Source organism: Truncatella angustata, assembly GCF_020726525.1.
Source record: "Truncatella angustata strain MPI-SDFR-AT-0073 chromosome Unknown BKA67scaffold_2, whole genome shotgun sequence".
Lineage (NCBI taxonomy): Eukaryota > Fungi > Ascomycota > Sordariomycetes > Amphisphaeriales > Sporocadaceae > Truncatella > Truncatella angustata.
In genome coordinates this window covers 4,841,407-4,863,597 of record NW_025763382.1, presented here as the reverse complement: position 1 = coordinate 4,863,597, position 22,191 = coordinate 4,841,407, and the positions used below count along the sequence as shown (strand labels likewise).

Sequence of the window (22,191 nt, the reverse complement as noted above, 5' to 3'; positions counted from 1 at the left end):
CTCTGGGCTCAGCCTTGAGACCCAACTATTGCCCATCTCGTGCTTCTGACGACTGGATGAGATTGAGCCGGGAGCGGAGACTGCCCTTAATGGCCAATGAAGGAGTGCATTAGCTACATAGTATAAGTTGGTTAAGCAGTTCTTGCATGAGCTGAAGACGCCACTGCGCCAAAGCGGTAAAGAGCTGAGGGTCTTGCCAAGCATCTACGAAGAACTTTTGGCACCTCTTGAGACATGTTCATAAAAAGTCGGAACACAATAAAGTTCGTTGAAAAAATGCGAGTTGGTAGCTGTTCAATGTCCTATGTCTCACCACCATGATCGAAGTGTGGAATATGTGAGCTGGGGAGAGCCATATTGGCTGTATCCTATGTAATACAGGCCGAGGCTTTTGACGATAACCCTGGGGTTCAGCTTCAGCCCGATACGAGCACGCCAATGCTTTTTCGAGCCTAACAAAAGCGTGAATAACAGGCCTGGCGCCCCAGACCGAACTAACCTCAGTAATTACCGAGACTTGGCAATGGAGATGGAACACTACCGAGTCTTCCTGAGCTGCACAACGTGAGCGCGATAATAAGGTCTGTTACCTAGGGACGGAGTTGCAAGCTCAATGACTGACTGGTGGGGCTCTCTCATAAAGTTGTGAATAAGGTTTAGCCAGGGCAAGCTGTGCATACAACAAAAGTCCATCCGACCATATAACTCGAACAACAACTCCTGTGATGATAGCCATGCATTTCGTCCCAGTATGAAGCCACTGGCTTTCTGCTCGCAGTCCGTCTAAGCCTCGGGGGGTTTGTTTGACATCACTACAGTACTGTAGTCTATTTGTGATCAGTTGCTGTGCCTGATCTCATGAATTCACGCTTGACGAGCGCGACTAGACTAATAAAGAAGCTGAAGACCCTGGCGGGACAGCTCCTTTTCCGCGCTAGATCCGCTGAAACGAGAAACACCCAGGCAGAGCCAAGCATTTTTAGTGGAGGCTTCTAGCACACAATCAGACAACTTTGGCGAGGTCGACAAGGGTACTTCGCTGATCAGCCGCACTCGTTTGCCGTAACTCGCCCGTTGGAGATATCGCGGCTGGCACATTTCAGCAAGTCGCAGACAACTTCCCAACTACCAATCATTATCGCGAGTTTTGACCGCCCGTATCACTCGATTCTACACCGAGGGCCCCTGCAGGCGTCGGTACCCTTTGTGACGGATAAGAACTCAAATCCAAGGCAAATTAGCTCGGCTGCTCAGTGCAGCCTTGAGCTAGAATGCACTCGTCCTCATGACGGACCTGTCGCGCATCCTCCCAGACTTCCCTGTGGAGCGCTATGCAAGGCTCTTGTCTACGCTTGAGCAGAACCGGGTGACCACGAGTGATTTGCTCACACTCGATGTTACGGATTTGGGCAAGAGAACGAATCTACCACTGCTGGACCTCAAGCGACTATGTAATGCCGTCCTGGAAGCTTTGCATGCCGACCTGGGCGTCTCGGACAAGCCGTCTGCAACCCAAAGCGCCTTGAGGCAGAATGGCGCTGAGCTTTCTCGGAAATGGAGCTGCATCAGCACTCTGGACGACACTCTGGACCGCGCTTTGGGAGGAGGTATCCCGACAGGCTATATCACAGAGATCACGGGCGAGAGTGGTGTGGGCAAGTCACAATTTCTGTTGACATTGCTGCTGTCTGCGCAGCTTCCACCGCCCCATGGACTCGGCCGGCCTGCACTGTATATCTCCACGGAAGCAGCCCTGTCAACGAAGCGTCTCTCTCAGATCCTCAATTTCCATCCGTCGTTCAAGGACATGGATACGGCCGACAAACCCTCCCTGGACCGGGTCATCAGCACAGTGACACCAGATCTCGAATCGCAAGAGCACATCCTGCAATTCCAAGTCCCCGTCGAGATCGCCCGTCGCAACATAGGTCTCGTCGTCATGGACTCCGTAACCGCCAACTACCGCGCCGAGTACGAGCGCGGCGGCTCGCACAGCTCCGGCGGCTATAACATGGGCGCCCGCAGCAACGAGCTGGTGCGAATGGGCCAGCTTCTCCACGAGCTGGCCCGCAAACACAACCTTGCCGTCGTCGTCTCCAACCAGGTGAGCGACCGTTTCTCCGACTCGAGCACAGCGGCGTGGGCGGCTTCTAAGCGAGGCCACCCGCCAAAGCCTGGCCCCGTACCCCAAGAGAGTCCACTCGCCAGCCGAAGCAGGGGGCCTAAGGGACCCCTTCCTGGCGCCGAGCCGACGTCGAGTATGCCGCCGGAAGCCGTCAGGTCGAGCATGCCTGAACCTCCTCCCGAAGAGCCGCTCGCCCCTCCCGCGTTGTTGCTCGACCACCAGCAGCGCTGGTTCACCGGGTGGGGCGACGACCCGTACGCCGACTACGCTCTGAAGACACCAAGCTTGGGCTTGGTTTGGTCGACGCAGCTGGCGTGCCGAATCGCACTGCTGAAAAGACCGGCCTACGGGCGCAAGACGGTCGTTGAGGAGGAGGGTTCCACCGACGTCTATCTGAAGAACTGGAAGAGGTGGATGAAGGTCGTCTTCGCACCCCATGCGAAGCCCAGTAGTCGTGGTTTCGAGGACGCCGTTGAGTTTGAGGTAACCATGGCCGGCGTGAAGGCTGTGGAAAAGGCTAGGTAGAGAAAGAAGGGCTAGGCCTGGAATGAACGACTGAATGAATTTTAGAGGTTCAGATACGTTACAATATCTGATACTGTGGCTGCCCCCAAACACTACCGGTGCTAAGACTAGCATCACAACACGTGGGCTCCCGTCTGCGTCTGGTGTCAGCTGCACGTCTATAAACCATTTCATAAAGGACAGCTCATGAAAGCATGGTGGGTACAAAATATCACATAATGATAATCGTGATGGTAAGGATGGAAGTATGATTGCGGTTGCAGTTTCAGAAAACACCTCTAATGACCCTCTGAATAGTTACAAAAACACACACGAACGCAGAAATTGCTCCATCACAAATGCCAACCAAAGAAAAAAAGAAAATGAAAGGGTTTTGAAAACAATTCCAAGTGAATGCCGCAGTTGACCTGTTGAAGTTGGGTCTCATTCGTTAAGCATCTTTCACTCCCATTTCGCATGCATGTCACCTCACTCGTAGTCTCCGAAAATTGGTATCGCAACTTTAGTCAGTATGCCTTTCTGATTGACGTTGTTGGCAACCTCAGATTACTAGCATTCCATGAAGCCATTAGAATCCATCAGGCAGAATCTGCAGATGTGTCCCTTCGTTCCTCGCCGGAAATGCGGGAGGAATAGACAACAAATCGTGATATCAACCATAACAACTGCCAGACCATGTCAATCCGTGCACAACCCTGTATTTGCCATTGACACCAGTGAAATCAGAAACGAGGCAACGAATGCAAGTGAGTATGCGGGTATCGTGAGAAGAAGTCGTTTAGCAGCAGCCACCGCTGGACGAGTTGGAGACGCTGTGACCGGGACCGACCTGAACACCAGGCTTGGTGTTCGTCGTGGTCTGCGAACCCATGCGCTCCTTGATCTGGCGTGCCATGGTCAAGAAAGCCTGCTCGACGTTGGAAGCGTTCTTGGCCGAAGTCTCGAGGAAGGGAATGCCAAGGCTGTCAGCGAACTCCTGTTGTCGGGATTAGTTTATCATGATCAGAAACAAAGATGCTGGTGCGGCCTTTCTGCGGCAGGGCATACCTTTGCTACAGAGTACTCGACAACCTTCTTGTCGGACATATCGCTCTTGTTGCCAACAAGAAGCTTGTTGACACCCTCGGTGGCGTAGCGGTCGATCTCCTGCAGCCACTGCTTGACATTGTTGAACGAGTCCATGTCAGTCACATCATAGACGACGCAAATGCCGTGAGCACCACGGTAGTAGGACGAAGTGATGGTGCGGAAACGCTCTTGGCCGGCGGTATCCCACTATCAAGTCACATGTCAGCTATGCCGATGCGAACAAGGCCGCCGAGTGCGGGTCTCAAGTTTGGGCGACTTACGATCTGAAGCTTCACAGTCTTGCCGTCGAGCTCGATGGTGCGGATTTTCTGGGCCTAGTCAGTTCCCGTGTTCAGTCATGTATATGGCGCATGCAGCTTACGAAATCGACACCAATGGTTGAGATGTACGACTCGGTGTACGTGTCATCGGCGAAACGGAGCAGCAGACAGGACTTTCCAACACCGGAGTCACCGATCAGGAGGAGCTTGAAGAGGTAGTCGTATCTGTGTATAGAAAAGTCAGCGCCTCGGCATCGATCACCATGGTTTGTGTCCTGCGCATCGCACCGCTTGTTGGAGATTCGCAAGTTCTCGCGGTTGGTCAGGGCCGAGGAGGGGAGGGCAGCAGCAGTGGTCGGGTGCGGCTGGAGAAGATTGTCATGACCATGGGCGCGGATGTAACGCATGTATTCAGGGTCCTGCTCCTCGTCCTGCTGGGCACGAATGATGGCGTAGCCACCGCCTACGCGCTCGGAGTTCGACATGTTGATGGGGTTGGCTGGTTTGAATGTCGGAAGTGGGCTTGTCTTGAGAAGGATGATGCTTTCGAGCTGATGCGCAAGAACAGCTTAGACGGACAAGCAAGCAAGCAAACAAACAAACAATTGAACTTGCTCATATGCGTCGTGGGTCCAACTTGCTCACAGAACACAGGGCGACGGGGCGACGTCGAGCCACGCGCAGCCGCAAAACGAGGGGCGCACCAGCACCAGCACCAGCCGCGAGGGGCATATCGACGAACGGAGAATGGAACTCTGGAGAATTCGAGTTAGCCAGGGGCTCGGGATGGGATGCAAATGGTACGGAGCTCTGATGATGGCAGTTGTGGGCGACGGTCGGCAGGCAGAAACGTACTACTCAGGATTCATCTTCGCGGTGAGGGAGGCAACCGACGATACTAGGACTTGGAGAGGTCGCAGAAGGGCGGATAAGGTGGCAGTTATCGGTGAGCACAGCGGCAGAGACAAGACTCGTTGGGCAAGTGCGGTAGGAGGCAATCACGTAGACGGGTGATGTGCGATGGACGGAGGTTGAAGCAAAGATGCCGTCAGTTTGGCGTTGGGTAAGGTGGTTTTGTTTTAGTTGCAGTCAGCGAGGTACTGTAAGTAATTAACAGTCAAGTTAAGTTATGTTAGAGAAAAGGAATCAAGAGGCAAGCATCGCACTGGACTGACCGCATGTGGGACAGACAGGACACTTGCAAGCACGGACTCGGACTTTGGACTTGGGCTTGGTACGAGGCTCAGACTCAGATCCAGATCCAGACTCGTCAATCATTCAAGGAGCATGATGCACTAACTTTAAACATCTTCCCAGATGGTACAGTACAGTATGTGTGTATCAAAAGGAGTGCAGGTGGCATCATTGGTCCGGTAAGCATTTCTAGCGCTTTGAGAACCCATTGTGCCAGCGTGATTTTCCTTGTGGTGGGTGGCTGATACCGCCTGGCCGAGCGATCTGATGTCAAGCCAGGGGGTCATGAGGTGTGTTTCACAGGCTGGATTAAAGGGAAGCCGATTGCCGGTTCTGTCACAAGGAAAACCTGCCCCGCCCCAAATTATTCAGCAGTGAGTCCTTATATATCCAACTCCTTTATTTTTGATTTACAATTAATATTTTTATCCTAAAAAATCAAATCGACACGAACAGCAACAAAAACCCGTGGCTTCAGATTATCCCATACATTTTGTTCAATGTTTTGAAGTGAACTTTGAGGGGGTGGTATGTATGTTGCGGTCCGTTGCAGCCTCATTGACTGAGAACCGGAACTGAGAAGCTGTATGCCATGGCCACACTGCCTGAGATGTAAATCATGTTGAGCTCAGTAGAGAACAAACATACTTACGACTCATCTGACACGATATGCACTGTCGTATGATAGATCCTTGCGGAGCATATGTTTTCTGGTGCCAATAAGATACCTTGATTTGACGGGCGGGTTCAACGACAAGATCCTCAGATACTCATCATGGGAACCTTTTGTTGATACTCCATACATGCTGGAGATCTATTGTAGCCCAGGCCAGTCCTTCGATGGCTCCATTATCTCCAGACAAAAGAAACAGTCTTAGTGGGTTCTGACGTTGGAGTAACCCCCTGTTCACACCTTCCGAGACCCAGCCAGACCAGCCGTTCGGGAGCTTGACGGCGGGGCCCCTCCGTCGTCTTCACTGCCAAGGTTAGTAAACTGGTAACTGCTAAGTTGCTAGAATAACTACTGCTAATAAAACGGCCAAACTGTTGGCTGCCCGGACCAAAAATTTATTGGCAAGGCTTCACTTACATCATCGCATATGCCCAGACCATCCCGACCCATCCATTTTCCCCAGTCGCGTCCACCTGCATAGTACGATGCACTAGACGTCTGCAACTCTCATACCATACTCTGCTTGCGTTGATGAGTATCTCATTTTACCCTACTGCCAGCAAGGCGCCGGAGCGATGTCCCTTTCCAGCAGCATCCTTCGGTCGCCGTCCCATATCCTAAACTCGACATCGAGCTCAAAAGTCGCCGCCCGAGTGTCGACTCTACCATATTTCGCCTCGACCGGTCCTTCCTTAACCTCAAATCCTGTAGCTTCCGTCTCAAAGACACTTACAAGAACATTGCCAGCAGTCATAGCATCACAGCCAACGCCGCAAGATCTTGCCCCGATATGGTTCAACTCGACGCCTCCGCGGCTCAATCTCCCTTCTGATCTTGAGCCAAAAGGGCCCGACAATGAGCGCAAGATCAAGCTAGGAAAGAGTGAGTAAAGAGAAACACTTTCCATCCACAGACTCGCGTGACTAACCTCTTGGCCTAAAGCTTTGCGTATACTACAGAAGCGCCTACCGACCGTTCTGCAGACGCCTCTACCACAAGAAATCTTGTCGCCCAGCATATCGCTCCATCTCTTTCCCTCCACACACCCATACCTGCCCACTGTTTCCGGTCGCGTAGGATATACTGCCGCATTATGGACCTCGCCAATAGCATGGAATCGAGTACCCATTATAGGTAACCTGAAGATTGAGATCCTGTCCGAGCGCATGACAACGCAGCCCCTACACTTCTCGCCACAAAGAGCAGGCGCATACCCAGAACAACTCGTAGTCAAATGGCGGACAGTGGGAAAGTCAAAGGAGAACCCAAGCTTGACTGAGCAAGGCGAACAGAAACTTGATGAGTCTCTACGCGGCACCCAAAGCAAAGGCGCCAACAAAGAGTTCACCGGGCTATTCATCTTCGAGTTTGATAAAGAGGGCAAGATCATCAGTCATACAATTGAACACGTCGACCAAAGCGGAGCATGGGAGAAAGGGGTCGGAGCCAAGGTCGTCCACCTCACAGACTGGCTCTTGGGAGAGCTGAGGGGACGACAGCCACAAGGTTGTCCATTGTTTCAATCAACCAACGATGACAGGAAAGGACATAGATAGAAACTATGAGACGATGGATCCACGGCGTTTTGAGGTTCTGGCAAATCTTGATTTCGCTTGTATAAGAGGGTTTGCGGTGTACATATTAGAGCGTGGCTGTGCCATAACAGCACAGCATACTAGAACGAGCTTCTCGCCACTCCGTCTCAGACAATATTGTATATTATTAATTGCACAAATTTGTTTTCGTCGAACAAGACACTTCATACATGCCACTTACTCAGCCGTGTTCTGTTGAGATTTCAATATTCACATGCAGAGAAGGAAACCAAACTATATATCATTGGTTTATCTTTCTACAATAGATCAGGCCTGTCGCGTCACACTGGTGTTTATCGCTGACGGGTTTTGATGCCCATTACTATTTGTCCTATTCTAACCTATATCTGTGTAAATTATACATAAAGCAGTTAATTTGATTGTGTCATTCGATGTCTCTCTCTCTCTCTCTCTCTCACACACACACACACACAAACACACACACAAACACACACACAAACACACACGAGAGAGACAGAAGCAAGTCGCAACGCGGCAACTCATGCGATCTGTCGTACCCAGCTGTTATACACATATACCGACGACGGGACCTGGAATAAAGACGCAATGAGGGCAACAAGCTTCACTCTGCCTCCTACAACGTCTGGTGCCTGCTTTACCAGATTCACACACGTTCGACGACGGGTACATAGTGCTAAACTATAAGTTGTGGATTGGAATATACAGAATTCAGATGCATGGAACGAGCCTTGGAGTTTATACCAATGATTTTTGTTATCTGAAAGATGACGACCGAGAGGCCGATACCCATATAGCATTGAGTGGTAGGAACTTGGTTCGCGCACAGTATTACCGAGTTCCGAAAAAGGCTCGCCGCTCACCAGAGGAAGATTTTGCATTCCTGCCAGCAGAAGGAGGACTTGGCAAAAAGTGGCAAAGGAAATTTTGCAGATATCGATTCTTGGCGGCCGTGAGAGTGGTATGAAGATATTGGTTGAACTCAGTGATTCATGACAAGATGTGGCAGTGTGGTTTCAAAAAAGCAACATTTGTGGTGTTACAAGATATCGCAACCGGATCAATGAAATGCAGCAAGTCGAGGCGGACAAGATGCAAGGCTTTCCAACACATATCTTCTCGAGGCTGATGCTAATGAAAGCATTAGTTTCAGTCAAAATGCCAATTTACACGGCTTCCTTCGCAGAATCCTACGGCATACACTGGGATCAATATCATCAGGCTCCATAACGCCTTCCACGCTGAAATCCTTGACTCAGAATTTAGGATCCCAACACCAACTCTTGCTCCCGGTATTACTTGACTTTCCTGAACCGGTAGGGCACTATGTTCTCTTTCTTGACTTTGTTCGGGCCTATCATATTGATATCCTTGACTTGGCGTGCCGCCTTGTTGCGCAGGTAGCGATCTTCGCCGCTCGGCAATGCGGACCAAGCACACGAAGACGCAATCGGCGGGCAGGAGTATTAACATATCAACGCCAGTCCGATTATTCGCACATTGGTCGACTTTATAGTTGCTAGTAAAGTATCGTGTGGCGGATGGGGTGTGGGTTAGACGGCCTACAGCCTGCATCGTTTCCTTCAACCTTCACATGCTATTGTGCTAATCTCCAGATGCTTTATACAGGCGCCAGGTTCGCTGAACGGAGGCCTCCGCATCCCCGTCATCACTTTATATAACAACAATAATATGTTTTCTCTTGTACGATAACAGACTGATTGTCAAGTGGTCGTTCTTCCTTCATTGGTCGTTTTGGTGCCTCCGATAGTGGCCAGGGGCCAGGGGCAAACCGGTATATCTACTCGATACCCCGGGCCGCTTGAATTGTAGCGGTCAACAGGCATCGCCTACAAATTTTGTGCTGCCGATATGTCGAAGCGTACTGAAAATTTGTGTACAGAGGTTGATCTCTGTGCCGGGTTTTATGCCTTACTCTGTCTTGCCGGCTTCTCGTTGACCTGTCCCCAGAGCTTGGAGTAGCCCTTTGCATGCAAAGATATTTGCCTTAACTACAATCCATGTCGTGTTTCTGGTCTTTTCATGCCGCAAGGAGCGACTGAGCTGTGCCCATGTTCAGCTCAGCGAGCTTTCACAGGTGCGGATATTATCATCATGCAGAAAATTGGCAAGTCAAGTCAAGTCAATTAAACAGGAGTGAGGCAGCACGTCTTGGTGGTGTGTGTTGGGCGTTTGCAAGACATAATTGAATAATGTTTGAAATATGTTGTTGGAATGCGAGTGGTGATGCAGTTTGAGACTAAAATTTGGCTAAGAATAAGATTGAAGCTATCATGCCGGAAGGTCCCACCCAATTGGAGCATTTCCTTTACCCCAATACTTCCATTTTCGCAACAAAGAACAAGTAGATGTACAATCCACTGTGTCACCTTGAACTTCAAGATACATGCGACGTGGTAACACGTTAAGCGTATGCTTTTTCTCGAAACTATCTATAGCCTGTGGTAGGGAGCGGACACGTCATGAGACGGTGAGATCAGCAAGCTGCTGCAACCTCCCGAAGCCAGGAGGCCTCTCGCACCGGCCATACCTCCGAAGGGTAACCAATATCAAATCCGAAGACCAAGCTGCTCCGACATATAATTGACCATGGCGGCTGGACCCGTCAATTTCAGATTTTGGCTTCGTTTCCAGGTACAGAGCGACGGCTCCACACCATCAGCCTCACCTTATCATACCTCATTCCCTCAATTCCCTCAGCTGCCCACTGAGCTTCGCCTGCAAATATGGGATCACATGTTACTACCCCGGGTGATTCTGATCACGTGCCAGGACCACGAAAGCAAGGTCGAAATGGACTCAGAGCTATCTGGACGGCCCTCTTGCCGACTTGTTCCCGCCCTTCTGCATGTGAACAGAGAGGCCCGGTCTGTCGCCCTCGAACACTACGAACTAACCTTCAGCTGGAAGGTGCCAACGGCGCTCGCAGACCTGGATATCCTGCCGCCTTCTTCTGAATTTGAAGAATCCCGTAGACTAGCAACGCCGCAGTGGACAGAGCCGCACGTCTACTTCAATTTCCGACAGGATGCTTTGTTCCTACTGGGCGAGCTAGAACCAAGCACTTACATGGGTTTCAACAGCCCAATGACTTATTTCTTGAACAGGGAGGATACAAAGCGCGTCAGGAAAGTGGCGGTTGCTTTCCGAGCTCTTGGACATGGTGAAAGTGGATCACAGCAGGTTTTTGGCACTTTGTTTCATGTTGTGGACAGGATCATGCCTCCTGATCGAAAAGTCTTCATTTGTGTCAACGAAGGCGATGAATTGACGCATACCTTGATGGGTGGGGATGCCCCTCTGGTACCTGGCGGGCTGGATTATGCGACAAGACGTACGCTGAGTAGGGGACATCAGCGCGAGCCCAGTGATATAGTCATTGACTCGATAAGCAGGTTTAGCCTGGATGACGAGGTTGACCGACGTGAGATCCTAGAACGGTATCAGAGACACGAATCTACTCCACAGAATCAGGAGAGTAATTTGATACAGCAAATCTGGAACAATTGGTTCAGAGGCAATATCATGACGTCGAGTCTCGCGGACATGAAGTTCTGGCTAATCAGGGAAGGGGAACTAAGGAAATTTATCAACGAGTAAAAGTGAATTACTCGAATGTATCACCGCCATAAAACGTTGAACTATCATGAGACTCAGTCATAGTCTTGTCGTCATCACACAATGGTTGAAAAGCAATTGTTACGTTTTTGTGACAGAGACTTGAGAGTGATAACCCTTGAATCCTCGATCCCGCTGGTTCTTTGCAAGACAGTGCCTTCTCACAGCTGCGTTGCCATGCTTTTGGGCAACCAAATTGCTTTTATACAGCTAGTTCACTGATGACTTGCTAGTTCTGAGGTGTTGCTTCCTACCACCCACACACATTGGCATGTGTTATATCATGGTGCTTGGGCTCACTTGAATCTGTGAGGCTGTACCTGCGCACTTGCTGAACGCAATTTGACTCTATGGCCAATCTAATGGTAGAGAAAAGCAATCTGACTGTAGAAACCAAATACAAGTCAAAGTTCGCATCAACCAATATTGTCAGTATTCCAGTGAGTTTGTTATTCATAGTTCATTGTCTATATGAGTGTCTTAGTAAATAAGTTATCCTGCCGCACGGAGATTGCTCGGACAGCAAAAGACTATAGGGTGAGCAGCAACTGAATATCTTGTCGCCGCTCAAACGTGGGAGGCTCAGTGCCCCGGCTCTTGGGCCTGCAACTAGCCTCAAGGTTGCTCCGTACATAATGCAGCAATTCCCCGCAACCTTAACCTCTCCGTAGCACCGGTACCATTACCGATCGCCTTTGGGCCGTCCTGGTTCCAAATGATGGTCCATTAGAGCTTTTTCGGCCACATCGAGCATAGCGCCGATGCCGCTTTTACTCAGGCTTGACATCAAGCACGTCCCTTGAGCAGCGGGAGTCATACGGAATCATGAATATTTATGCAGGGAGAACGGAACTGCAGAAGCAACGGTCACTAATCGAAGAGTATCTACAGCCCCAGACCCAGACCAATGTGGCCTAATCCATATCAAACACATATATTTGACCAAATGCAAAGTTTTGCTTGGTCCAAATCAATCCTGCTTCTATTATCCAGCACATTAATAAATTAATGATCCTAGAAATACTCACAAGGTGAAGTTCTACCGGGAAAAAAGGGAGGCGGGGGGGGGGGGGGGAGAGAGAGAAGGAAAAAAAAAAAGGGAAAGAAAAAGCCCCTGCCCAAAAAACCATACCATTAGCCATGCTCGTGAAATCAGTATTCTTGGTTCTACTGCTTGCGATAGCCTTGGTGGGTTGAACGGGTGAGGCACCTTGCCTGAATGGAGACCACGGCTGAAGATGTGGGTTCGTCCGAGGCACCATGTTAAAAAAACATTACCTACTCCCGCCTCCATACCAGCCTGGGAATCCTACCTTCCGATCCAACTTTTCGGAATCTCCAACAGACGGTCGGGCAATTCAACGCAAGCTTCTCCCCGTCACAGGCGTTGCCGGGCGACTTGATAGCCATATGGAACCCCCCTCCGCCCTGTCCTCCGTAAAAGAGCCTTCACCGTAAAGTCGGTTTACTGCACCAGAGTTATGTGTACATTGTTGCTATAGGTAAGCTTTTCTATTTCTAATGTGTTCACAAGGGGATAGCAAGGTAATCTGTGCCCTCCAGTACAAACGGAAGTCGCAGTTGCCGGAGCTAGCTGTTCATGTTCATCGTCATCCTCATACATCGCCCTTTTTCCTGGTTCACAGCTCGGTCGCTCTGGGCCGGGCTCAAGCCAAACTCGGGCCGGGCTCAGGGTTAAAGCGGCGTGGCTCTTGTCCAGACGTGGCACCCAGGTGGGCATGGGACACTCTACTTACGTCGCTAAACAAGCAACTTCGGATATCATAATGTGTTTGTGTGCTCAATTCGCGGCTGGCTGGCAAATGTAATCTGCATGTATAGTGGCGCTACCCGAAGGATAGCCGAAACAATCGAAATCTCCATGTAAGGTGACCTAAATGAGTTGATCATCTGTCAAGGCAACCAAGGTCCTGCGGGACTGCTGCAGCTGATATGATATCCGTAAGGTTAGCTTCCAGCCAACATCTGGAGTGTGCGCGTGCTGTCGTAAGGGATGATTCGTGGGAAGCTGGATAATTTTAAGGAGTGTCATCGGGCATTCGACACAACATGAGAAATGCGACGGCAGCATCAGGAGTCCATCTCGAGTAGTGCGCCAACGAAGCCATTATATCTCTATTGTAAAACCAGGGAGTCCAGTGGACAATTTGACGTTACAGTAGGTCACCCCGCAAACTGCGGCGCACTGTTCCCAACGTTGGCTTGGCATTGTCTTAAAGCATGTTGCCCCCGGCCCACTATCTACCATCTTTGCTGCGCCGTCATCTCTATCGCATACCCCAGATCCGCCCGTTTTGTACCACTTTGGGGTCTCGACACACATGCGTCTCGTCTCATGACGCACCCCGTCTGGCTCTATAGCGATACCTTGGTTGACCAACGAATAGGTGAGGCTTGGATTAAGAAGGGAACTGATAGACGAGTCTTCTGGCATATATAACTCATTTCACCATTTCCACCCGCTGTTATTAGCTACATCAAAATCGTCGATCCTACTCGCTTGCGCATTTCTAAATTCAGATATTGGTCCCCCATTCCCGCTACCCAACCACGAAACATCCACTCGTCCGAAGCCATAAGCAGCCCAGACAAAGGTCCGCGGCCACCACGCTGACAATACGCATATCCTACCGGCTTGCGTGGAGGTCAGTAGACTTCCGTCTGTCCTTAAACCACGCGAGGTGGGTCTTGAACTATGTCTCGTTCGTGACTCTTGGTAATATCCGTAACTAAGATCGGGGTGCTGCGACATACATACTAACCGGAGCCAACTCTTACATGTGAAGATGTGGCGACCCGGATAGCATATGCAGCAACAACTTCAATGTCAACCGTCTCCAATACTGACGCTCATCTAGACAAAGCAGATTACGGCCGCCCATCAATTTTTTCCGTCGCTTAGTTATCGAGAATCTACATTGCGACATAATTCGCAGTAGAATTAGCCCGAACTCATCAAACGTTTCACTGGATCTACGCCAGGCGCTTACGGTACGTGTTGAGTTATGTTCCTTCGTTATCTTTATCCAGCTCTCGGCAGATTGGCATCGATGCATTCCAAATTATCTATCGTCGGGGTTGCGGATGGGTTTCCCAGCCCCAGTCCAACGCTCCAAGGCCAATCGTCTAGTAGAGCACTCACTACTTGGCTGGCGAAACCATAACTTTGTCTGGTCCTGTAATCCACCTCCCACATGCTACGAGCCATCAATGCATATACCTTATGTACTCGGTGCCTCAAACGTATGCATTAGTGGACCCGTCACATCCCGATTACATATCTCGTGCCTCTTGTGGTTGGCAGGGGGTTTATACTTCGATATGTCCTGCGGTCTTTAAGACTCGGTTTCAACTCATTTCTTTTCCCGTCCAATCCCAACCCAATAGTTGCAACTCGAGTGGGATGCCATCCTATTGTCTTCAAGACTGCCACTACTTCTACCGCACAGCCTTGCGCGGCTTGAACATCAGCACACACGTCTCGCCGTTATATGCTTGATATTGAATTAAGCTGACAACATGCCAACTCAAGTCCGTATCTTTGCTATGCCAAAGTCTCTTGGCGAGACTCTAAACAGCAGTTCACAATCATCCATACCTCGTTCTTCACCAGACTTGCCCAACGGGTTGACCAACGGGAAGACAGCTGCGTCTCATACTCAGGAGAACTACAAATTATCAGCGTCCACCATGAGCGAGGATCCCAACGCCGAGGGGATCACCTTCGCCGGCCAGGATTCCCTTCCCAAATTGCCCATTCCTGATCTCGAACACACGTGCGAGAAATATCTTACTGCATTAAAACCACTACAAGGAGTGAGAGAACATGCAGATACCAAGCATGCTGTACAAGAATTTCTGAAGCATGATGGCCCGATGTTGCAAGAAAGACTGCATAATTATGCCGTTGGCAAGACCAGTTATATTGAGCAGTTCTGTAAGTTGCCGACCTCAACTATGGTTTCATGAACTCGGAACTCACACCAATGTAGGGTATGATTCGTATCTGAACTTCGATAACCCTGTCGTTCTCAACCTAAACCCATTCTTCCTGCTTGAAGATGATCCAACGCCGGCCCGAAACAACCAAGTCACACGCGCTGCTTCACTAGTCGTGTCGGCGTTGGAATTTGTGAGAGCTGTACGTCGTGAGGAACTTCCACCAGACGCTATCAAAGGGAAACCCCTTGATATGTACCAGTACTCCAGACTATTCGGTACCGCAAGAGTGCCCACAGAGCATGGATGCCAGATTGAGCAGGATCCTGACTCGAAACACGTCGTTGTTCTGTGCCACGGCCAATTTTACTGGTTTGACGTCCTCGATGACCAAAACGATTTAATCATGAGTGAGAAGGACTTGAGCATCAATCTCCAGACCATTATCGACGATGCTGCACAGACGCCAATCCAAGATGCAGCAAAAGGCGCGTTGGGTATTCTTAGCACGGAAAATCGGAAAATTTGGTCAGGTCTGAGAGATGTGCTGACCAGAGAAGAAGGTTCAAACAACGCGGATTGTTTGGGAATTATCGACTCGGCTCTGTTCATGCTCTGTCTCGATTATACAGAACCCAAGACAGCTGCTTCACTTTGCGAGAACATGCTCTGTGGAACCAATCTAGTTGAAAAAGGTGTCCAGATCGGTACCTGCATCAACCGGTGGTACGACAAGCTACAAATTATTGTATGTAAAAACGGAAGTGCGGGTATCAATTTCGAGCATACTGGCGTTGATGGACATACTGTTCTGAGATTCGCCAGTGATGTTTACACAGACACTATCCTGCGGTTCGCGAGAACAATCAATGGAAAGGCACCAAGTCTTTGGAAGACAACAAGTCCAGATCCATCCAAGCGTCACCCAGAAAGCTTTGGAGATGTTAATACGACGCCGCACAAACTCGAATGGGACATGCTTCCGGAACTGAGCATTGCAGTTCGTTTCGCTGAAACGAGGCTGTCAGATCTTATTGGGCAAAATGAATTCGAGTGCCTGGACTTCAGCGGTTACGGCAAGAACTTCATAACATCAATGGGGTTTTCCCCGGATGCATTTGTTCAAATGGCCTTTCAGGCGGCCTACTATGGACTCTATGGGCGTATTGAATGCACTTACGAACCTTCGATGACCAAGATGTTCCTGCACGGCCGCACGGAAGCTATTCGGACGGTGACGGATAGCTCAGTGGACTTTGTGCAGACGTTCTGGGCGGATCATCCAGCAGAGGCAAAAGTGGATGCACTTCGTAAAGCATGCCAGAAGCATGTGGAGAATACAAAGGATTGCGCAATGGCCAAGGGTTGTGATAGACACCTTTACGCTCTCTTTTGCGTGTGGCAGAAGTTCATCGACGAGCAACAAAACGGTAGCTTCAGTGGGTACTCAAGCCCAATTGACTCCGGGTCGGATAGAGATCTCACATCGCCGGTGGGAAGCCCGAGCAACGATTCAGTCATATCTATTGACGGGGAGATCAAGACGCGAGACCGTGGCGACAGCACAGGATCCAGGTCGCGGGAACAATCTGTACCATCTATCTTCTCGGATCCTGGTTGGGATAAACTGAACACAACCATCCTCTCCACCTCGAACTGTGGCAACCCATCGCTCAGGCACTTTGGTTTTGGACCTACTTCAGGTGATGGCTTTGGAATTGGTTACATCATCAAAGATGACGGCATCTCCATCTCCGTCGCTAGCAAACACCGCCAGACGAAACGCTTTGTCGACACTCTCGAGAGTTACCTCCTCGAGATTCGCCGCATCCTAAGGATTACAAACCGCCGCGCAACATCAACAAAACAGACGCGTGCACGTGAGATTGACCTGAGCAAAGTCAAAGCTGGCAACCGTTTAAAGGCAAGAGGACGCATGATTACTGGTACCGAGGCGATTCGCAGGGAAGCCAAATCCGCCGCTGGCACGAGATCGCCGACGGAAGATAGCATGACGATGAGTGAGGACGATGAGTTGGGAGGGTGTAAGTGCTCATTCCGTCCAAATTTCTCTTTGCACTTCTTCTACTGACATGATATTAGACGGGTTCTTTGATGCCGGGATGCTGCTGCAGGCTCTTAAGGCTCGCGGAGAAGCTATGGACAGTGGAGATGTCAAAGCCTCGGAGAAGGCCAGGCGGCGGGACGTCGGAAAGAAATTGCGGTTAGTTGAGTATTAATCTATCAGGCGCTATTGCCTTCGATCTTGATCACAACGTATGGCCCAAAACAATGTATATTTCCTCTATTCTTTTCTATTTTCTATATTTATTTCAACGACTGAAATCGTTTCCACACTGTTCTTATGGTTCTCGTTTAAACAAACATAGCTGGAATTCGTGGAGTGTATGGAGTAGGTCGCACTACAGATTCTCAAAGACCGATATCTATTAGATAAAACTAAGGTCGACGAAAAGGAAAAAAAAATTTCAGGCGATAGCGGTGAGGTGCCAAAGCTCGTATCAAGTACTGATTTTCTTCAACTCCTACAGGTCATTTTACGTGCACGTTAAACCCACAGATCTTGACATGAGGAGGCTCGAGCTTACTCGGTGGGAAGATGCTCGGTAATGAATTGCTCTAGATCGCTATATAAAGCGTATAGCCTTGCCGTCTTTGGGTTTGCTGACTATTTGTGCAAAGAAACTAATCTGAAAACAACCGCGCAAATGTGGCTGAATAGAACAAAGGAATTTCATAGGCATCAGTCGTGAAAAAGACGTAGACAGCTCAGGCAAGACCCAAGAACTTCAAAGCCTTACGGCTGTTTCCCTTCCTTATGTCGGGCTTCTGTGTGAACAATGGCATGTATTTGCGCTCATCCTGGTAGAATCTGCCGTCCTCGTCCTCAGACAGGTCGAAGTGAGAACTTCGCGTGGGTGGTCGGAGTTTGAGATTGTTGGTGTCGGCCGCTGCTGCTTCTTGTGTCAACATTCGGTGGAGTATAGTACGATTACTCTTCACTGAATTCGCCGTCCTCGAGCTCTTCACAGATGTGGAACGTGTGGCCTTCTGTTTGGATTTCGTTCTGGCAGGCATGGGCGGGTTTTTCTCTTTGGCGGAAGGGCGCTCGGGAGACGATTGGAAACTCATCATCGCTTTAGCACTGGCGAATGGAGCATATTCTGATGCAGGAATCTGCGGCGGCTGGTCATAAAAGTCCTTCTCGGACTCGTAGTCTCTTTGAGAGCCGCGACCAGTGGCCGGTCTTGGTTCATCCTCGGGGACATAAAACAATGAGATATCGATCAGGATCTTCCAGACGGCCGAGATGAGCGTCGCTATTTCAGAACCTGTTGCAGAGGAAGTGAGTAGAAAATTTGCCTTTGAAAACGAGGAGCCTTCCGTATATTTTGGTGAAGATTCGGATAGCACAACGGTTTTACTTGTCCTTGTGCTTGTCTCAGACATGTCCGAAATGGAAGGTTTGGTTAGATGAATGCTTATACCTGTAGGCTTGGGCACCTTCGAGATCGACTTCTGTTCAGGTGATTCGGCATCAAGGATACCAACAATTTTCAGAGTATCGGCGCCTACAAGTTGCTGAAGTGCTAGGATGGTAGAAAGATGGCCAGGAGGATACTCCAGAAGTAAGAAGCGCGTCTCACTATGGGCTGCCAGATAAGTCTCCAAGTGTGGTACCATGAGCGTGGCAAGTAGTAGTGGGTTTGTAAAAGGGTTGTCCTGAGTTTGCTTTGTTAACGGTTGCGATGTGTAAGACTGCATCGCGCTGGCGATAAGATATCTGGTACAACTCGTTAGTGATATGAATAGTTAAGCAAAAGAGACTAGGTGTATTTTACCTAAGATCAAGCCGACCACTTCTAGTCACCCCGTTGCGTTTGGTACCCAATTGCTCGAGGGAACTGGTCAGAGGAGAAATGAGTTCCCTCGGAACACTTTTCTGGGCACCAATTGCAAGGATCAAGTCCAGCCTTCGTTTCTCTTTCATCTGATTGTCAGGTTCAGCCTCTCTGAAAATAGGCTTCCACATGCTACTGAGCTCAGGAAGAAGTGGAAAGCTGAAATGTTGGTAGCCGGGCTCATCAGGGGAGAAATAAATGTTGAGCACTGATCTGAGGGAGTTCTGCACACTGACTGCAGTTGCACTATCATCGGTGCTAAATTCATGGAAACCTTTTTCTGGCGCCAGCACACCAGGAGATGGAGTACGTGCTGGTGTTGGTGGCGCATTTGCCGTCACCACTTCATGTTGGTTCCTCCTTCCGCTGGCGGCCAATGACTTCTGAGACCGTAAGTAGTTGTCATACGAAATTGATGGATCGCAGGTATTATCATTATCTAGACAAGATGTCGTGGATTTCGACATACAGATCTGACGTTCCATCTCTGGACTACTCCCTTGAGTTGGGGTAGATTCCGGGGAGGCACCGATGTCACTCTCTGTCTCTTCCAAGAGCGGGGGCATGGAAATCGGGTACGTTCCCTTTTTGAATCCCCGAATCACTGAGTCAAGGTGTACGTCCCGATTCTCGTTACTTAGGTGGATTACGAGATCCTCGTACATGGGCAAGACCGTTTCGAAAGCGACATCTGCGCCCAAGCCTGAGTCCACAGAGTATAGTGATGAATCATCTGCGGCATCGACTCCACGGTCAACGTAACAGGTCCCGACCGAGGCCTTCTCATTACTGTGTAATTTATCAGGACTGGTACCTTTGTCGACATACAAACAAGGCCTCTGTTGTAAACTACTCTTGCTTAGATCCAGTGGAACTGGTGGAGGTCGACGAATCCTGGTTGTCTTAGGCTTGACAAATGTGGCCCGTTGTATTTCATTGTGGAACTTCGATCGAAGAGGTAAGTTGCGGACCGAAAACAAATCGGGCGCATTGATTGTTGAATAATGTTCAGAATCAGCCAACGACACGAGTGATTGGTCTAGATTGGTAATCGAAATGTCTTGGTTTCGGATAGTGCCAGCATAAACGCGATCAACTGATCTGATTCTCTTATGCTGCCGAGCTGCTCGTTGTTTTGGAGACGCACGTACATCAAACAAGCAAGCTTCTCCATATATAACAGGAGTGTTTGGTAGTGAGCTGAATACTGTATCTTGCGGACTCAAACCACCATCATGTATAGCTGGTGATTGACAAGGTAGCGGCGTGTCAGATTCACCTCTACCACTAGGTGAACTCCGGTCAGTCATTGGGGACTGTCTTGGCTTTGAGACGTCCTCGGGGAGAGCTTCTGGTGCTGAGTTGTGGAAAGGGACATTACTATCGCAAAGTAATTTCTTTGATGTCGTATGCACAGCATCAGGATCACCGTCGTTGTGGGTTGCTCCAAAGAAACAAAACGATGCAGAAGTCTCGCAGGCATCGACGAGTGGACATGGGAGAATGCTGGTGTTTCTTTGCCGGTTCGTGATGGTCAGGTCCATGTCGGTACTTGATTGCAACGACGCTGTATCATTGTCCAAAGCTTCAGCAGCTCTCATAGCTTCTGACAACCGATCAGAATGATGGGTATCCCCTACTACTGTGTCGTTGGTTTGTAGCATTCTAGCGCGCTGAGACTGTCCTCGGACTGACTTGTGAACCTTTTTGCTCAGACCTGCGACCCCATGACGTACGACTTCGCTGAAGGCATCTTCTGCCCTGATGATGTCCGGTTTGACCATTTGCTGACTGATAGTCTTGATGCAGTCCATTTGCGCACTGGCAGTACCGCCATTCAAGAAAACCAATCTCTTGTTGTCCACGGATGAGTCTCGCAAGAAAGCATGTGCCATCTCAACCCTCGTATCGCAAGCTTCGTGTATGCTCAATATGTATGTTCGAGCATCGAAGGGGCTGTCTGATTCCTCGTCTTTTATGAAATAGTGTAGCGGAGGGAGCACTAATATCTTGGGACTACTGGGGAGAAGGCGTAGCTGTATTGCAACGGTATCCCGTGCGCCTTCCAACGCAACGATACTACCATGGTAGTCCGAAATGTACCCCATTGTTTCGCCCTATGTGACTTGTGTAGATTCCAGAACCTCCCCCAGACCTGGTGGACACTCCGAATAAGCAATGTCGTGGCTTATGACCAGACGAGTCAAGCTGTCAAGTCGTGATTAAGTGGAATATTGCAAGGGTCTGGTTCTGAATACTTGAATATGCACTTTCCAAGGAAGACACAACAACGTTCGGGCCTGCATGAACAAATGTGTGCAAGAAGAAAATAAAATAAAAGAGACGAAAAGAAGCAAAAGAAAAACAACGACTACATCAAGCATCAACCAGTGGCGTTATGCAGGTGGTCGTGGAATAATCATCGAAGGCTTGTTCTGCACATAATCAGAAGGCATGAGAAAAATACAACAGGGTATCAACGACACCAACGAGCGCCCAGTAGATTTATGGGAAACCCACGGGTACAAGCTGAAAGCCTGCAGGATAAACGGAAGGCTATTATGGAACTTCAAGAGACACAAGTCGCGCAAGGACGATGAAACGGCACCGGCTTCGAGGACTTGAGGACTTGCCACACGCCAGCCCATTTTCCTTTCGTATGGGACTCGGGTAGCAGCATTAGACGAAGCAAGAAAGGTACGCAAAGTGGGCCATTGACATTGGAGACGGGATGTTCAAGTTCAGAATCCCAAAATCTAGTCACTGACTTGGGGCCCGCCGCTTGTAAACAAGGGAAAAGAAACAAGTGTGCAGCTCGTCAGCAATGTTGAATAATTAGTTCAAGTGTTACGTACCCCAGTAACGGAGAAGAGGGTACTGAAGTGGACTATCGGGCGGGTGAAGTTTCGGGCTTGCAGCGTTGGACTATGGAATGCAAACTACGGCCAACGCTATCGATCTGCAGTCGATGAGTTAACTAAGACACTTGCGAACGGTTGACGAGTGCGGAATGTAGAAGCTCGTGGGCTCTAGTTCTAGTTCTAGTTCTAGTTCTACGTAATCCTTTTAGCAAAAGCCTTCTCGGGGCACGGTTGTTAAGCTTATTTCTTTATCCACAGTAATCCGAAGCCGTGAGTTTCAGGAGACTTGTCTGGTTTGCTCTAACCCCGTTAGCCTCGAAGAAACCCCGAGGTGCAGACGATATGTTCGCTGCTTGTATGGCTTGTGA

The 22,191-nt window shown here is 49.6% G+C and overlaps 6 protein-coding genes across 6 annotated transcripts; 4 read left to right on the top strand and 2 right to left on the bottom strand.

The window, feature by feature from the left end:
* Positions 1 to 1,192: 1,192 nt before the first annotated feature.
* Positions 1,193 to 2,930, top strand: BKA67DRAFT_195420 (DNA repair protein RAD57). Its single transcript, XM_046095383.1, has one exon. The coding sequence runs from the start codon at positions 1,286 to 1,288 to the stop codon at positions 2,648 to 2,650; it is 1,365 nt and encodes a 454-aa protein (XP_045961918.1). The 5' UTR covers positions 1,193 to 1,285; the 3' UTR covers positions 2,651 to 2,930.
* On the bottom strand, positions 2,930 to 4,927 carry BKA67DRAFT_195373 (ras family protein). Its single transcript, XM_046095381.1, has 5 exons — positions 4,858 to 4,927; positions 4,101 to 4,224; positions 4,000 to 4,047; positions 3,698 to 3,925; positions 2,930 to 3,626 (listed from the first exon to the last, which is right to left on the bottom strand). The coding sequence occupies exons 1-5, from the start codon at positions 4,866 to 4,868 to the stop codon at positions 3,429 to 3,431; spliced, it is 609 nt and encodes a 202-aa protein (XP_045961917.1). The 5' UTR covers positions 4,869 to 4,927; the 3' UTR covers positions 2,930 to 3,428.
* Positions 4,928 to 6,024: 1,097 nt separating this feature from the next.
* Positions 6,025 to 7,627, top strand: BKA67DRAFT_195342 (uncharacterized protein). The gene is made up of 3 exons (XM_046095380.1): positions 6,025 to 6,178; positions 6,302 to 6,748; positions 6,809 to 7,627. Exons 2-3 carry the CDS (start codon positions 6,442 to 6,444, stop codon positions 7,420 to 7,422), a joined length of 921 nt encoding a protein of 306 aa, XP_045961916.1. The 5' UTR covers positions 6,025 to 6,178; positions 6,302 to 6,441; the 3' UTR covers positions 7,423 to 7,627.
* A 2,423-nt stretch (positions 7,628 to 10,050) lies between these two features.
* On the top strand, positions 10,051 to 11,061 carry BKA67DRAFT_532876 (uncharacterized protein; the record flags this gene model as incomplete). The annotated part of the gene is made up of 1 exon (XM_046099603.1): positions 10,051 to 11,061. One exon carries the CDS (start codon positions 10,051 to 10,053, stop codon positions 11,059 to 11,061), a length of 1,011 nt encoding a protein of 336 aa, XP_045961915.1.
* A 3,558-nt stretch (positions 11,062 to 14,619) lies between these two features.
* BKA67DRAFT_513589 (Choline/Carnitine o-acyltransferase-domain-containing protein) lies at positions 14,620 to 17,279 on the top strand (the record flags this gene model as incomplete). The annotated part of the gene is made up of 3 exons (XM_046097579.1): positions 14,620 to 15,037; positions 15,093 to 17,084; positions 17,143 to 17,279. The coding sequence occupies 3 exons, from the start codon at positions 14,620 to 14,622 to the stop codon at positions 17,277 to 17,279; spliced, it is 2,547 nt and encodes an 848-aa protein (XP_045961914.1).
* Positions 17,280 to 17,829: 550 nt separating this feature from the next.
* BKA67DRAFT_532874 (uncharacterized protein) lies at positions 17,830 to 21,070 on the bottom strand (the record flags this gene model as incomplete). The annotated part of the gene is made up of 3 exons (XM_046099602.1): positions 17,830 to 18,844; positions 18,903 to 19,401; positions 19,432 to 21,070. The coding sequence occupies 3 exons, from the start codon at positions 21,068 to 21,070 to the stop codon at positions 17,830 to 17,832; spliced, it is 3,153 nt and encodes a 1,050-aa protein (XP_045961913.1).
* Positions 21,071 to 22,191: the final 1,121 nt, after the last annotated feature.